This window comes from Vicia villosa, linkage group LG1 (genome assembly GCF_029867415.1).
Source record: "Vicia villosa cultivar HV-30 ecotype Madison, WI linkage group LG1, Vvil1.0, whole genome shotgun sequence".
NCBI classification, from domain to species: Eukaryota; Viridiplantae; Streptophyta; class Magnoliopsida; order Fabales; family Fabaceae; genus Vicia; species Vicia villosa.
The window spans coordinates 1,484,619-1,500,699 of record NC_081180.1 but is presented as its reverse complement, the minus strand read 5'-3'; the positions used below and the strand labels follow the sequence as shown (position 1 = coordinate 1,500,699).

Sequence of the window (16,081 nt, the reverse complement as noted above, 5' to 3'; positions counted from 1 at the left end):
ACATAGTTAATCTTATTTATTACCATTTTATTAAAAAAAGAAAGAACAAGATAGTAATGGTGATTATAATATTTAAATGCTATAGAATATTGTTTGGACAAGATGTTACCTTAAATATAGCACTAATTGGAAAAGAGTTTGGAGGCCCTAGGCCATTGCCTTGTTCGCCTACCCCTTAGGCCGGCACTGGTCCCAATTTTGATCCAACTATTCATGTACGGTGATGGTGATGTAATGTTTATGTACGGTCATGTCTGTTCATGTAGAGATCATGCACTATTCATGAACAAAATTGGGATGGGGGACCAAAACTGTTTAAAAAGAAAATGGAGGGACTAAAATCGTGAGAATGCTAAAATAGGGGGACCAGAACTGTAATTTAGCCTATACTATTCTTTAATCCTATATTTCTCTCCCTAATTTTCCCTCCAAAATCTCAATTAATAAATAATATTAAATAATAATAATCTATATATATATCTATCTATCTATCTATACTATTCTATAATCTTATAACTTCTCTCCCTAATTTTTTCTCCATAATCTCAACTATAATCCTATAACTTCTCTCTCTAATTTTCCCTCCAAAATCTCAATTAATAAATAATATTAAATAATAATAATAATAATAATATCATCATATCATACTAAATTATAATCCTGAAACTACTTTCCACCAAAATTTTCCTCCAAAAATTTAAAACAAATATTAATAATAATTAAATATATATATATATATATATATATATATATATATATATATATATATATATATATATACTATTCTATAATCTTATAACTTCTCTAACTAATTTTCCCTCCAAAAATTTAGACTTATTTGATCCATTTTTTTAAGGGTGGTCATTACAATAGTTTCTGGTGGAATGAACCAACACAATTTATTTATCTTGCCCAATTTATTTTCTCACATGCACAATTATATGTTGTAATTACAAAAATTATATAAAAAATAATTTAAAATTATTGATAACTACGAATAAATGTCAAGATATAAACCCCACTTAATTTTATCATTTATAAAGAAGTATTTTAAAATATAAAATAGGTTTTAGTAATATACTACAATTATTTATTTAATTCTAACATCGCAAGGTGTGTGACATTATTTTTTATTCTAAATTTTACATTTATTTACCTCTATTTTAGATCATTTTCTTTTCTATCAAAAGTATTTTAATCAAAAGCATAATTATTCTTGAAAATATTTATATCAATATATTCGACACAATTTTTCTAAATTATAATAATCATAAATAACATTTTAATAGAATTTGTTTTAATTAAATTTTTAATTTTTAAAAATATTATATAATACTTTTTATAGCATCGTATTTATTAGTATCGTATTTATTTGAGAATTTTATTTTACAAATTATTGTAAGCTTGTTTATTAATTTTTAAAAATATTGTAAGCTTGTTTATTAGTATCGTATTTATTTGAGAATTTTATTTTACAAATTATGGTATAAATTAATTTTATTAGGATATTTAATAATATATTTATTTATTTAGTTTAAATTTAATATACGGTTCAATCACGGTTGAACCGATTGAACCATGACCCACAAGTTTTAACGGTTCTTTCTTCGGTTCGGTTTTTAAAACATTGATCTTAACCATTAAATTTTGATTCACTGAAATTAATGGACAAGATCGATTTCTCTTTCCATAGTCCTCTTTATTAGTAATGTATATAATCTTCAAGAAAATTAATTCACATTTATATTTTAAGAAACAAAATATTTAATTTATTGCTTTTTGGAAATAATGAAAATTGATAGAAAATAATTTTTTAAAGATGATACATTTTATTTAATAATTAACCTTTATAATAATTATTTAATTTTTAAAATATAACAATTCATCCAACAATTATTTACTGCTAATATAATTATAAATATATAATTTATTTATATTTTAAAAATAACAATTAATATAATTATGATTTAATAAAAATTAAAATATTATCATATATTAATTTGCATATTAATAATATTGTTATATATTTATTATAATCCTTAGTATATTTATATGAATTATTTTTTTATAAAAATACTAAATATTTTCAATCGGACATCATTATTTTAAAAGTACAACAGTTCAAATAGTTCATTTCTTAAAATATAACATATCTTAAATTAGAGAAAAGTTATATAAATTACAAATATAAAAGACATTAGAATGAGAAATAAACAATTACGTTTTTAATTTCTTAAAAAAATTATGATTTTTATCTAAAAAAAAATATAATTACATGATAATTAAAATATTATATATTTAGTTTTCATATAAAAACAATTAATATAATTATATATTAATCATTAATGTTAATATTTAATTATATAAACTATTTAATTTTTAAAAACAGAGAATATTTAATGTTAATGAGAGTTAATGAGAATATGAAATGTTAAAAACAATGAGAATATTAAACGTTAATTATTTTTAAAATTAAATAGTTAATATAATTAATATAAAGTTTAATTACTAAATAAAATGTATCATCTTTAAAAAATTACTATTTTCTATCAATTTTCATTATTTTTAAAAAACAATAAATTAAATATTTTGTTTTTTAAAATATAAATGTGAATTAATTTTCTTGAAGGTTATATACATTACTAATAAAAAGGACTATGGAAAGAGAAATCAATCTTGTTCATTGAAATATTACTAACAAAAAGGACTATGGAAAGAGAAATCAATTTTGTTCATTAATTTCAGTGAATCAAAATTTAATGGTTAAGATTAATTGTTCTCATTTCTCACATTAACCCAGAGTTCTCAGTTGAGTCGTCCCATATATGGGAACGACTCAAATGAGAATACTTGGTCATTATGAGAAATGAGAACAATGAATCACGACCATTAAATTTTAATTTGTAAGTGTTCTTCCTTGAGTCGTCCCATATATATATACATATATATATATATATTATTTGGACACTTTAAACTTTTATGGTAAAATATAATTTGTCTTACTATTTTAAATGGTGTTTTAAAAACCGGACCAGACATCAAACCGGTGAGGATATTGGGTCACAGGTTTATTGGTCGAACCACTGGATCACTGGTCGAACCGCATGATTAAACCGGGTTAAATCAGATAACTCAGTTGAATAGACCAATCGTTATAACAAAACTATATAAGTATAAAATTTGTCGAACCGGATGTTTTAGTCTCTACAAAATATAACTAACACTTAAATTTTTTGAAAATATTATATTATAAACATAGGTATCACACATAATAAAATAGTATAAAATTACAAAGTATAATTACAAACAAAAGCTAAATCGCAACATAATCTAATTGAATAATTTATAATAATTTTTTATATTTTATATTTTATATTTTAATGTTTTATTAAAATAATCAAAACGACGTTGTTTTAATTTTTAAATATAAAAAAAACACTTAAACCGATCGATTTTCGGTCTATCGGTCCGGGCCGGTCCGGTTAACATTGGTTTTAAAGATGGATTTACAACGATGGAGTGAACCAGCGGTTAAGAGGCACGTGTGATGGTTGGAAGGGGAAGGGAAAGGGAAGAGGGTTAGGGTTACCCTCCATTCCAATTCCATTTCCCTACACGCAGGGTCAGTTACCTTTCTGCTTTGATTTCTTCCTAATTTACCATCGCAAATCCAATTTTCAAACTCGTTTTTCTGAAACCTCAATTAATAAATTAAATCAATCTCTTCAATATTCATTATCCCTTTTTTTCGTTTCTCATTATTATTATTATTATTATCATTATTAATATTATTTAATCAATAATTAATCTCTGTAGATCCATCCAATTTTGAAGCCCTCATAATTTTTTTAATCAATTATCAATGTGAGTTTTATTTTCGATTCTGCAATTAATGGCCCAAACCCTAATCTCAATTTTTATGCCTTGTTGCTATGATGCTGAAACTGTTATTGCCTCTCAATTTGTTTTTGTAACCCTATTTAATTGTTATTGAAATTAGGAGAATCGCTTTTGTTTGTTCTTATATAGAATTTTGCTTCAATTGTTAAATTCTGGCACCACCTTGTACAGTAGTACTATTAATCTGTTTTTCTTTACACTATTGCATTCAATTCAACTATTAGGTTTTATAGAATTGTTTTATTGCATAGTAAAGTTGTAATATAATGGAGTTTGTGATATAGCTTAGTGGTAAGAACTTGATTCTATGTTATTGAATTGTATGATGATCATCGGCGACGTCGATATTAATAATAATTTTTCAAATTTTAGAGCAATACAACTCGGTTAATGTTTTTTCCTTTTGTTTTGTATTCTGTGTATTCTGTTTCAATCATTAAAGTGATTTTCCCCCTTAATGTTACACATTAATCTTTTTGTTTCTGGATTTCAGGTATGGAGTGTTTTGATACCTGGAAGAGATCATGTTGCAGTGCCTAAAGCATTTGTGTGGTGCTGTAATAAATTGTTGCGATTCTGATTCGTTAAATCAACCTAGAGGTTTAGAAAATCCAGAACTTCTTGCAAGAGAGACTGTGTGTATGTTGCTATTGCCCTTTTTTTTTTTTTCTTCTTCTTCTTCTCCATATCATGTTGTGAGGACTTTCCAATGATGCAATAGACCAGTCATTAATCGTTATCGTATATCAAATTAGTTGTTTGTAATTTGAGTTAGCACTGTGAATTACTATGTTCTAGCATCTGCAAATATTTGTTTTTATATCATAAGTGGTTATAGAATTATTGAAGGAGAACTTCTAAAGGCCTTTCAAGACTTAGGGTATGTTTGGTTTGGTGGTATGTGATGGAATGGAATGGAGTGTAGTGGTATGTAATCATATTCCATTGTTTGGATTTGCAAATAATGAATGTAGCGAAATCAATGGAATGAAATATCTGGTCCATTCCGCCCCGTTCCACTCCATTCCATTAGGTTCCATTCCATTAAGTTCATAGTTAAACGACAACGAATCTATGCAACCTGTTGTTGAGACTTGACTCACTGGAATGAATATTCATATCTCTCTCAAGTTTCTTTTTTATATATTTATGAAAAGCATAAGAAAATGTAAAGAACAATAGAAGGAGAAAAGAGAGGATATTTATTTGTTTTATTGTCAGTGCAGTTAGTGTAAGTGAGATTGAAGCACTTTATGAACTCTTCAAGAAGATCAGCAGTGCGGTGATTGACGATGGGCTAATTAATAAGGTGAGCTATGCTCATGTTCTGATCTTCTATCAATTCATGTTAGGATATGTGTGTTTTACTGTTTTCAACTCTTATGGATGATGGTTTTTTCCTCCTTGCCTACTGTATAATTGTAATAAGTTTACATGCTCTATGCAACATTCACAACTAATAGTAACTCATATCGTCCATTGTATTTTGTTTAATGATGGTTTCCTTATTTTACACGACAGGAAGAATTTCAGTTGGCACTGTTCAAGTCAAACAAGAAGGAGAGCTTATTTGCAGACAGGGTATGGTGTTGAGCATCATCTTCTGTTTTTCTTTACAACTGCTTTTTTCATTTCCTCCTGATTTATTAGCTAGACGGGTCCTTTTTTGGGGCAATCCTTATGATCTAATGTGACTATGAGTTCAGCTGCACACTTTATACATAGAGTAAAATGTGATGTGAACCTAATAAATTTATTTGCCCTGTTCATGATTTTATACTTATGTAGGTGTTTGACTTGTTTGATACAAAGCACAATGGGATACTTGATTTTGAAGAGTTTGCACGTGCTCTGTCTGTTTTTCATCCCAACGCAACAATTGATGATAAGATTGAGTGTAAGAATGACCAACATTTTGTCTGCATTTTTATTAGGATATTGAATGGAAAAGGTATTCATTGGAGGGGGTGTACGATGTAGAGGATATCTGTTGTTTCTTCTAGAGTAGTCAATAGCGGCGCTATCCCGCTATAGCGGAGCGGAGGCCGACCACTATGGGAAGAGCCTTAGTGGTGCAAAACACTATAGCGGCCGCTGTAGGATAAATAGCGGGATAGTGGAGCAGAACGGTTCCCGCCCTGGAGCAGTTTCTGACCTGCTATCCCTTTCCCCTCTAAAAGCCGAAATTACCCCTTAAATTTACAACATTTAAGGGTAATTTAGGGTTTTTGAATCAAATGAGTTGAGACTCAACCTTAATCTTCCTTCATAGTTGTTTAGGCACTTCGAAAGTCATGTGTGCCTTGATTTATGAATATTTTATGAGTTGATTTATTTGTTTAATCTTGCATTAAATATATGTTTATAATTATTTCATATAATTTGTTCAAAAAATGATCAAATAGAGTAGTCGCTATCCGGGAATGACTACTCTGTTTTCTACAATTGTCTATTTATTTCCCCTTCTGCAGTTAAGGGTATTAATGTATAAACTTATCGGGGATTCCCAACTTTTCCTTCTTGCAGTTTCTTTCCAATTGTATGATCTCAAACAGCAAGGTTTTATTGAAAGACAGGAGGTAAATTTTTTATGTTCATATAAACTATATAAGCTTTGTCCACACCACATTAGATCACTACTCTATAGTGTTTAGGACACAAGATAACCAAAGGGGGATTGAATCATCTGTTGAGAATCACTTGCATAATTTATTTTTCTGATTCCCATTGCAACTTCTCCAAGTGTATTTTCAAACTGTTTGTGGTCCAAGGCCTTAGGTGAAAACTAAACTAGGTCATGAGTTTTAATAGGTTGATTGGTTCATTGTTTAAAGGCAAAGACAAGGATTTACACTTTCTCACTCAGTTTTTTTTAGTCATAGATGATAAACTATTCAGCAATTAAACATTAGTGTTATTTATTTATAATATTTAAGTATCTGACCTTATTTCAAGACAGAATTTGAAAACTGGTCTAGTAGATTACTGATGTTGGAACTCTGAACAACCTAGATGAAGTTGGTAGTGACTTTGAGATCTTCCAATAATTTAACTGATTTTTTCTTTAAAATCTCTTAAGAATTTAAGTGCAAAATATATAGTTGTTTCATTGTTTGTTCATAATCTATCTGATACTACGATACAATATGTTTTTGCTATTAGCGTGTACTATTTGATCCTAGGTTGTCTATTCCGGAATAGCAGCACATTGCGGGATGGCTGCTATTTAAATATTTATATTTTTTATACTTAAGCAATACAAGTAATTGTTTTACTATTATTTTAGTATTAGTTTATACTGTTATATTCAATTATTGGTCTCTTATTACTAAGTAAAAACCTATGGTACTCAAAGGCCCGCATTTTTTTACGATGCCATTTAAGTTGTATTTTTCTATAGATTGGGCCTTAAGGGCTCATACGTTTTCTTCTCCCGTAAACTAGTAGACCTAGCAGGAATGTTGTGTAACCTTGGACTGTAACAATACATTTCCGCACACAACCAGCAGCTACTTGTGCAGCTGCAAAATCCAAATAGAAAATAGAAGCTGGAAAATACATATAGTGGTCCCTCACTGTTGCCGTAAAACTCAGTTTTGGTCAGAAATCATGACAGTGTCAAAGTCCTTTCGTTTTTGTACTTCCCCCTCTAACTCTGGTTCAGCCCGTAAGTGCTACACCATATGTGATCTGTTCCTCGTTTCTGTGATTCAACACCCGCCACTTTGCCTGCACCAGCATCACCATACTGTGACCCACCGAGGGTTCTGTGCTGCCCATCACCTGCTTTGTACCGTGATAGCGAATCTATCCATCACCATTTACAACCTAGATTATATGCGTAGATGATCAGTGTTTTTATGTGTAGGTAAAACAAATGGTGGTGGCTACTCTAGCTGAGTCTGGTATGAATCTTTCAGATGACGTGATCGAAAGTATTATTGACAAGGTGCTTCATTTACTTGACAACTTAAATTGCATGCCAAATCTACATGACCATTATTAGACTAGGGTACATTTGAATCATATGACAAGTTGTTTTTCTACTTTATTTATTATGTTATTTTAGTTTTTTTATCGGTTACTTGGTTAAGTAAGAAATTCATGAATAATTTTTCCTCTCTTATTGACAATCTCTAAAAGCAATCATATGGAAGCCTTTAAACAAGTTATTGGTAACACATGCTGCATGCATAGTCTGAAATTCAGTAGTTTTCGTTGTTTTAATTGATTTTCCCGTGTTTCCAAATTTTAAGTGTGTACCCCTTTTGATGGTGCATTTTTATCCATCATTGTATATCATAGTTAGTTATTAGTGGAACATTTATGTGTCCTCTAGGTAATGTTTCCCTTGCATTCAGACCTAAGCTTCCACGTAATCTCTCAGCTAATTAAAGCAAACCTTCTTTAAGCGCTATTCTTGTGAACTTCATAGGTTGACATGGTTTCATATGTGTTGAGTTGATAATGAGAACATTGGCATATAATATAATTATTGTGCTATCATAATCTTTTCTGGAGATTTGTCACCAACATCTTTTATGATATTTAGACATTTGAGGAAGCTGATACAAAACATGATGGGAAAATTGACAAGGAAGAATGGCGAAACCTTGTCTTGCGGCATCCATCCCTTCTGAAAAACATGACTCTTCAGTATTTAAAGTGAGTTTCTTCCCGTTACTAATCACCAATTTGATTTTGAAGTTCTCTCGCAAGGGAGTAAAATTTTGCCTAACATGTTAGGATTTGTTTGCTAAAATGAGTTATAATCTTCAAACTTTATTAATAAGAAGAAAATGGTTCTATTTTTCTTCACTTTCAATTGCAGAAGTTTTAAATCATTGCCATTTCAAATGTTTGTTAAATAAACTGATAATGGTATCACAGAAAATAAAATTAAAATAAAACAGAAACTGTATTTTTAATTGATCACAACTCAATGCATCTCTCGTCGTCCCTTCATAGTTATCTCCTTTCGTCACCAATACAATTACCTTCTGATTGATTTTGTCCTGGATTGTATTTTCAATATATCTATTATTCTATTTCTCATGGACACAATTTTGTTATAAATCTCTATCATCTAAGATCTGACATAAAACTGTTATTTTGGCAGAGATATAACCACCACATTTCCTAGTTTTGTTTTTCACTCGCAAGTTGATGATACTTGAGGCAGCTACATCATCCATTTCACTTTTATTGGTCTTGAATATCAATGGTTCATGTTTCGCTTGTGAATACTGGGATTTTGTTTGAAGGATGCAGTTCAGGATGGATATAGACCTTGTTTATATTTTGCTGAGTAGAACTTTGTTTCTTGTTTGGGATCATTGAGGTTTGTAGATTGGAAAAATGGGTTTGCTTATTGATTTCCTTCAATTGAGAATAAAAGGGAAACCATATAGAATATTTAAGTGTTTCAGGCTTTCAGCATTAGCAACTTGGATATGTTGGTGATAAAAATATTTGTTACAAGTCTAGTGCAATGGCTTGGGCATGCTGTGAAGGTGTTTTTGAACCCATGCCTAGAACCAAAATTGCACTTGTATTTTCTTTGGCTCTTATAATTGTCACTATATTTCCTTCCTAGATGTGCTAGTTATGGTGTTTTTCACAAACTTCACATGTTTATAATAAAATACTGCGTTGCAACACTGAAATTGATGACATGCTATTGAAGATAGCATCAGCACATGCGTTAGATGAAAGAATAGTATGATCCATTAAATATCAAAGTAAATTAAATGGCAAACATCTAACACTCTTAGGATATTGAAAGCATAATTGATTGGATTTTCTACACCATTAGAACAAGGGATTTTCTTATTTCATCCCATGTTCCAAAGAAAGACCATTTGCAATTTTGATTTTGCCATTCTAAAATCGAAAATATATTTTCAGTTTGCACATTTCTTAAATTGCACTTGTGCAAAATCGAAAATGCACTTCGGGTATAAATCCGAAGTATATTTCTGATTTTTATATAAAGCAAAAGACCCACCAAACTTGAGTATGACAACGACAGAGTGTAGTTTTGATTATTGACATGCATGCTACACGTAATGAGAAATACAAATTATATTATATAGCCAGAATTTTCTTTTCAAGATATCAGATTAAAATGACTTGACATTGCTAATGAGTTTTGGACGGTTCCTCTAACCCTTTAAATGATAATAGTTATTAATATTACCCTTGAACTTTGATAATTTCTGTCTTAATTCTGCTGAATAATTCTACCTGACTAGCCAAGTTAATGGAAAGAAAATATGAATCTCTTGCAAACCAGGAATATAATTTAATGTACTTGAAAACAAAGTTGTAATAAGAATTGAAAATTTCTAGTGTTAGTCTTTGAAAACAATAAAACTTTGAATTAACAACATTCTTATGACTTGTAATATTGTACATCAAAAACAAACAGTGAACAAAGAGGGAGCTAGAAGTGAACATCAAAAACTTTGAATTAGGAATTGGAAATATATTTTTCGATTTTATATCGGAAGTGCATTTCCGGCATCAATTTTACCGTAAAATGAGATTAATTTAAAAAATGAATGAATTATGTGTGTGGAGGTGCGTATCGGAAATATATTTCCGATTTTCAAAGACATTTTTAGAATTTCGCTTGGTGCGTTAGAAAAATATGGGGTGGAATAAGAAATCCTCTCAGAACAATGGGGTAGATCCGTATTTCAGAATTTGGACACAGACATAGACAAAATTATGAACTCTTCGATCATTTTTAGGAAGATATTTTTATATCATTTAATAAGGTATTCATTATTCACACATTAACGATACGGAAAATTCTTAGGTGGACACATACCTAAGAAATTGTTTTACACACAACCAATCACAAAATTTTAATTAATTAAAAAATAAATACTGATTTTTCTCTCTCCTTCATAATCTCAACCACCCCATGAATCCAATTAAAAACAAAATTACAATTAAAATAAATTTAAGAAATACTCTTTCTTATTGGTTGTTCCTAAAAATGTGGATTTAGGACCGTGTCCATGCAAGAATTGCTCTAACGATACACATAGGCCAGACATAACTGATATAAATTTTCATAAACTCATTCAGAAACTATACATCAGTCATTCGGCCCAAACTAGAAAAGTAGTCTCAAAGTACAATTGATGACACTCCATCATGTAATTTAGTAAGCACTTGCGTATGTTTTTAGCAATTTTTAGTAGATTATAGTTGAGTTTTATGAAGAAATAGGAAGAAAGTGAAGAAGTTGAAGAAACAAGGTGAAACGTAGAAAATGTGAATATTTGTGAAGAAAAGAACATTTCAACATTGGAAACATCATGGCATGAATTGCTTCAAAACGTCAGATTGCACCATAGTCAAAAGGGATCGCGACACGATCAAACTGTAACAAAGCAACTCATGGAACACTGTAAAGGGGCCGTAACACGATTTAACCTAGATTATGAGGCTTCTATAACAAGGGAAAACACAAAATTGGTTGGAGTGGGACTTTTTGGCAAAAGGATTTTGATAGCGAAGATAGAGTTTGAAGCTCTAAACGATGATTTTCATCATCGGAAGTCAAATTCTTATTGGAATTTCATGTATTGTTTGTTTTGGTACTTCTATTGCTATGAATTCTTTCAACACGAGTAACTAAATTTCCATTGATTATGATTTGTTAGATGAATCTGTATGAACCTGTTGGGTCATATGTCTGAGTTTTGTACTATTTGCGTATTTTGATTATTCAGTATTTGTTATTAAGTTAATCTTGTGTTCATTGCTTTGTATGCGTTGGACGAACTCATATATCAAACCTATAATTATAGGGATTACTTACCCTAACTCTGCGATTTTAAAATAGATTAACGGTTCAACTTAATAATTGATTAGAAAGAAGAAATTATAAACTATGACTTGAGGTTTAACGATCTAAATTGACGATTTTAACTTCGAATTGATATAATGGGTTAGAGAGTTGTAGTGTAGAATAATGAATTATATACACTAAGAAATTGAGTATAACGACATAGTTAAACCGTCGTAATTTTTGATTAATCAACTTCGGACAAATAGACACCGACATCAAGAATAATAACATACATGGGACTCGAAAAAATCCTAATCGCCTTAATATTATAAATTTTCCAACATTTTATTCACGTGTTTTATATTAAATCAAACCTTGAATCCCCTCCCTGTTTTATCTTAAATCAAACCTTGAATCCCCTCCCCCCGATTTTATTATTATAACACTTTAATTATTTTGGATTAAGAACAACAACAAAAATGGTAGAAAACTTGTCAACCATGAAGATCTTTATTGAAAATCATAAAACATGTGTTACAAAGTACTACTATGTACAAGTGAGACAAATTTATACATCATTTATTATTATGTACATCCATCTTTTACCTGTTGGCATCATCACATGAAAATCACCTATGAATCTGATCTCAGCTTCAGAGTTTATGCTGCAAGATTAGTGCTCTCTGGAAACCTCAACTAGTCTTTAGAAAATCAGGCTGATTGGTGACAGATCTGACCCAAGACCAATTATGATCTTTTGTATTCACTGGGTTCTTAGCACATGCTACATCTTCCAGTGGAATGTATGCATAGTTTCCACTAATAGGACCAGCAACAAATCCAGTATATCCACCCATAACACCATGAATTGCAGAGTGTGCCAACAGTGTACAATACAAATTATCAGTAGCATTTGCATGAACTGCACGAATCATGTAAGTAGGATCTATATACTTGACCGTAAACAGCTCACCAGGATGGTCTCTATCCCACCACTTCTTCAGCTCCGACTTCAACCACACTCCAACATCTAAGAAGACTAAATTACCCGATTCGTCTCGCTCCTCCTTCTGTGAATCAGTTCTAGGTATTATATCCTGGCCAGCACCCTCAGCAACTACAAGCACAGCATGTCCATTTTCCTTGATTCGTCGATCAAGAAACTCGAAGAGTCCTCCTTTACCTTCCAAGTAAAAATCTAGCTCAGGGATTAGGCAGCAATCAACATCGCGGCTGCTGAGTGTTGCATGAAGAGCAATGTGACCTGTGCTTCGACCCATCAACTTCACAAGGCCTATACCGTTAACTGCGCTCTCGGCCTCCACGTGAGCCGCGCTAATTGCCTGTTGAGCCATTTCAACAGCTGTTTGAAATCCAAAAGATCTGTCGATTATTCCAATGTCATTATCCACTGTTTTAGGAATCCCAACAACTGCAATATTTAGCTTGCGTCGTTTTATTTCGTTGAATATCTTTACCGCCCCTCGCATAGTCCCGTCTCCACCTATGATGTACAACTGATTGAAGGCTCGATTTTGGATTGCATCAACGATTTTGCAGAGATCAAAACCGCCTCTGGAAGTTTGAAGAAGAGTACCACCTTTATTATGCCAATGATGAACAATATTAGGATTAAGCGAAACCGGTTCAGTAGAGTAAAACCCTCTATAACCACCTGTAACACCGAAAATCTCACGAACACCATAGAGATTCCAAAGACCAACAACAAGCTCCCTAATAACAGTGTTGAGTCCAGGACAAAGACCACCGCACGTAACGATTGCAACCCTCACATCGGAAGGGTTGAAGTAGACGTTATTACGGGGACCAGCGGTGCGGTAAGCGAAACGCGAGGAGTGAGATAGAACGACGTCGTTTGGAGTGATGTAGAAGTTTTGGAGATGGAGAGTGTTGAAGTAAGGGTTGTGATCGAGTGGGTTAGGGAGGGGTGGGAGGTTGGGGGTGTAGTGAGTGAGATGTGGAAGTGTTTTGAGTTTGATGGGTTCGAATAAGTGTGTTACGTTTGGAAGCGCTGACGACGAAGAAGAAGAAGAATCCATGGCGATGAATTGATGAGTTCATCTTGTTTGGATTTTCAACTATGAATAACCGGTCGGGATGAATACGTGGCATTCACTCTGTTTGACACGTTTTACCTAACATTGTACCGAGATTCACGTCATCATACACGCGTGTGTGTATATTGATTGACAACACTTGGCCATAGTTAAAAAAACCGTTTGAATAATCTACCTTTAAAAACTGAATTTAACTACTAAAAAATCTGTCTTAGATAGATCTATATAGCATAATTGTATTGATTGATTTGGTTTGCTCAGCTGGAGTATTTTTTTTTCTCTATTTAGTCCATAAAATCAATAATGGACCACGTATATTGTTGGTGACTTCAAAGATTTTTATACTTTAAGTTTTGGTGTCTTCAAAGATTTTTATACTCAAGTGTTGCATTTAATGAAAAAGACTAATTTGATATGTTTTCAAAGTATCAAAATTGACATTGTTACCAAAATAGTCCTCAGGGTCGGCCTGGGCCAGGACAACCAGGATCTCAAAAATCGGAGGCCTCAAAATTGAGAAAATTAATAAAAGAATAACAAATAGTATGTGATAAATCCCAAATTTGCTAAACAAATAACAACTTGTTGCAGTAACAACTTGTTGCAGTAGCTCAGCGGAAGAAGCTATTTTTTTTGAATTGACATGTTCCTATGTTCGATTCTTAGAGTTGAGTTGCAATACTATATTTTTAGTAGGGGTGGCAATAAAATCCATTAAGAGAATATCCATCCAATCCATTTCAATAATTTATCCATCCATTTAACAAAAAGCAAATTTAATGGATTAATCCAATCCATCCATTAAACTACATGGATGGATTCAATCCATCCATCTCACTTTATAAATTCATTGGATTTTAGTTTATTATTTATTGTATTAATTTTTTACTAAAATACATGAAAAATCTAAAATTAAACAATTTCTTAACATTTTTGTTTCTCACAATATTCACAGCCATTGATTTTCTTTCCTGTATCATAATGTTAAAAAAAAAATTTGTTGTTTATGATGTAAACATGAGATCAGGAGATGTTTAAAACACCTGTTGTTTGTGATGTAAACATGAGATCAAGACATAAAACTTGTTTCTTTATCAACAATTTTACTATTTTAGATACTTGTATACTACAGTATACTATGTACATTTAATTTAATATGTAGAGAGTGGTTTGTTTTCTCTTTGAAAAAAAATAATGATGCTCAGAGTTATATGACCTTGTTTATATTTAATTTAATATTAATGTTAAAATTGCTTAATTGTAACGCATTGAATTTATTTAATTTACTACCATTCACGTTTAATTAGTGTAACTGGTATGCATTTTGTTAATTTTCTTTTCAATAGAATTAGTTTATGGAGAAGTTAGTTGGTTAGAATTAGAAAGTTAATTAAAAAATAAAGTTAATTAAGACGTTAGTTGATTAGAATTAGATACAGATATAAATATTTATAATTTAAAAATTTTAAAATAAGTTTCATAAAAAAATTATTTTTGTAAAATTAATTGAAAAATTAAAAAAATAAAATATTTAAGTTAATTTTACGGGCGGATGAATGAATATCCATCCATTAGAAATACCTTAATGGATGGATTGGATGGATTATATTCCTTGGTGGATGGATTGGATTGGATTTTTCAAAAGAAAGTTTAATGGGATTGTTAATGGATTAATGAATCGTTTTGATCCATCCATTAACAATCCAATCCAAATCCATCTAATCCATCCATTTTGACACCCCTAATTTTTAGTATATTTATGAGCCACAGCACATTCATTAGTAGAACTTTCTACAGTATTTTATTTTATTATATCTATGAACCATAGAACTTTTTACAATACATTCATTAGTAGAACTTTTTACAATGTTTTATTTTATTATATCTATGAACCATAAAACTTTTTACAATATTTTATTTTGTGCATTTCATAAAACTTTTTACAATATTTATTTTAGGTTTAAATGCACTTTTGACCCTCCTATTTGCATGTTTTTTAAGTTTTACTCCTCCATTTTAAAACTCGGATTTTTGGTCCTCTACTTTAGTTTACTTGAGATTTTCACGGTCCCCTCCAATTTTGCATACGTGACGCCCTTATTAATGATGTGTCATTGCTACAGTAATAGTCCAGTTCAATATGGCCTACTAACGTGATGTTACCGTAGCTGTGTCACTCATTAATAAGGGCACCATGTATGCAAAATTGGAGCAAATTTGGAAGGGACCATAAAAATCTAAGTAAACTAAAGTAGAGGGACCAAAAATCCAGGTTTTAAAATGGGGATTAAAATTT

At 30.9% G+C, this 16,081-nt stretch overlaps 2 protein-coding genes across 3 annotated transcripts; one reads left to right on the top strand and one right to left on the bottom strand.

The window, feature by feature from the left end:
* The first annotated feature begins 3,528 nt into the window (after window positions 1-3,528).
* On the top strand, window positions 3,529-9,497 carry LOC131626248 (calcineurin B-like protein 3). 2 transcript variants are annotated; one of them, XM_058897086.1, is made up of 10 exons: window positions 3,529-3,622; window positions 3,817-3,864; window positions 4,394-4,539; window positions 5,127-5,209; window positions 5,422-5,481; window positions 5,689-5,797; window positions 6,427-6,479; window positions 7,769-7,849; window positions 8,453-8,565; window positions 9,020-9,497. In XM_058897086.1, exons 3-10 carry the CDS (start codon window positions 4,425-4,427, stop codon window positions 9,075-9,077), a joined length of 672 nt encoding a protein of 223 aa, XP_058753069.1. In that variant the 5' UTR covers window positions 3,529-3,622; window positions 3,817-3,864; window positions 4,394-4,424; the 3' UTR covers window positions 9,078-9,497. The 2 variants fall into 2 exon arrangements, with proteins under 2 accessions (XP_058753069.1, XP_058753073.1); XM_058897090.1 differs by lacking the exon at window positions 3,817-3,864 and having other exon boundaries at window positions 3,530-3,622.
* Window positions 9,498-12,187: 2,690 nt separating this feature from the next.
* Window positions 12,188-13,798, bottom strand: LOC131599373 (ATP-dependent 6-phosphofructokinase 2). Its single transcript, XM_058871756.1, has one exon. It carries the CDS (start codon window positions 13,765-13,767, stop codon window positions 12,400-12,402), a length of 1,368 nt encoding a protein of 455 aa, XP_058727739.1. The 5' UTR covers window positions 13,768-13,798; the 3' UTR covers window positions 12,188-12,399.
* Window positions 13,799-16,081: the final 2,283 nt, after the last annotated feature.

Bases quoted from the DNA above. Each gene is read 5' to 3' on its own strand.
- LOC131599373 (XM_058871756.1), bottom strand. From the start codon at position 13,767: ATGGATTCTTCTTCTTCTTCGTCGTCAGCGCTTCCAAACGTAACACAC.
- LOC131626248 (XM_058897086.1), top strand. From the start codon at position 4,425: ATGTTGCAGTGCCTAAAGCATTTGTGTGGTGCTGTAATAAATTGTTGC. The intron at 4,540-5,126 runs GTATGTTGCTAT...TTGTCAGTGCAG, and splicing joins TCTTGCAAGAGAGACTGTGT to TTAGTGTAAGTGAGATTGAA. The intron at 5,210-5,421 runs GTGAGCTATGCT...TTTACACGACAG, and splicing joins ACGATGGGCTAATTAATAAG to GAAGAATTTCAGTTGGCACT.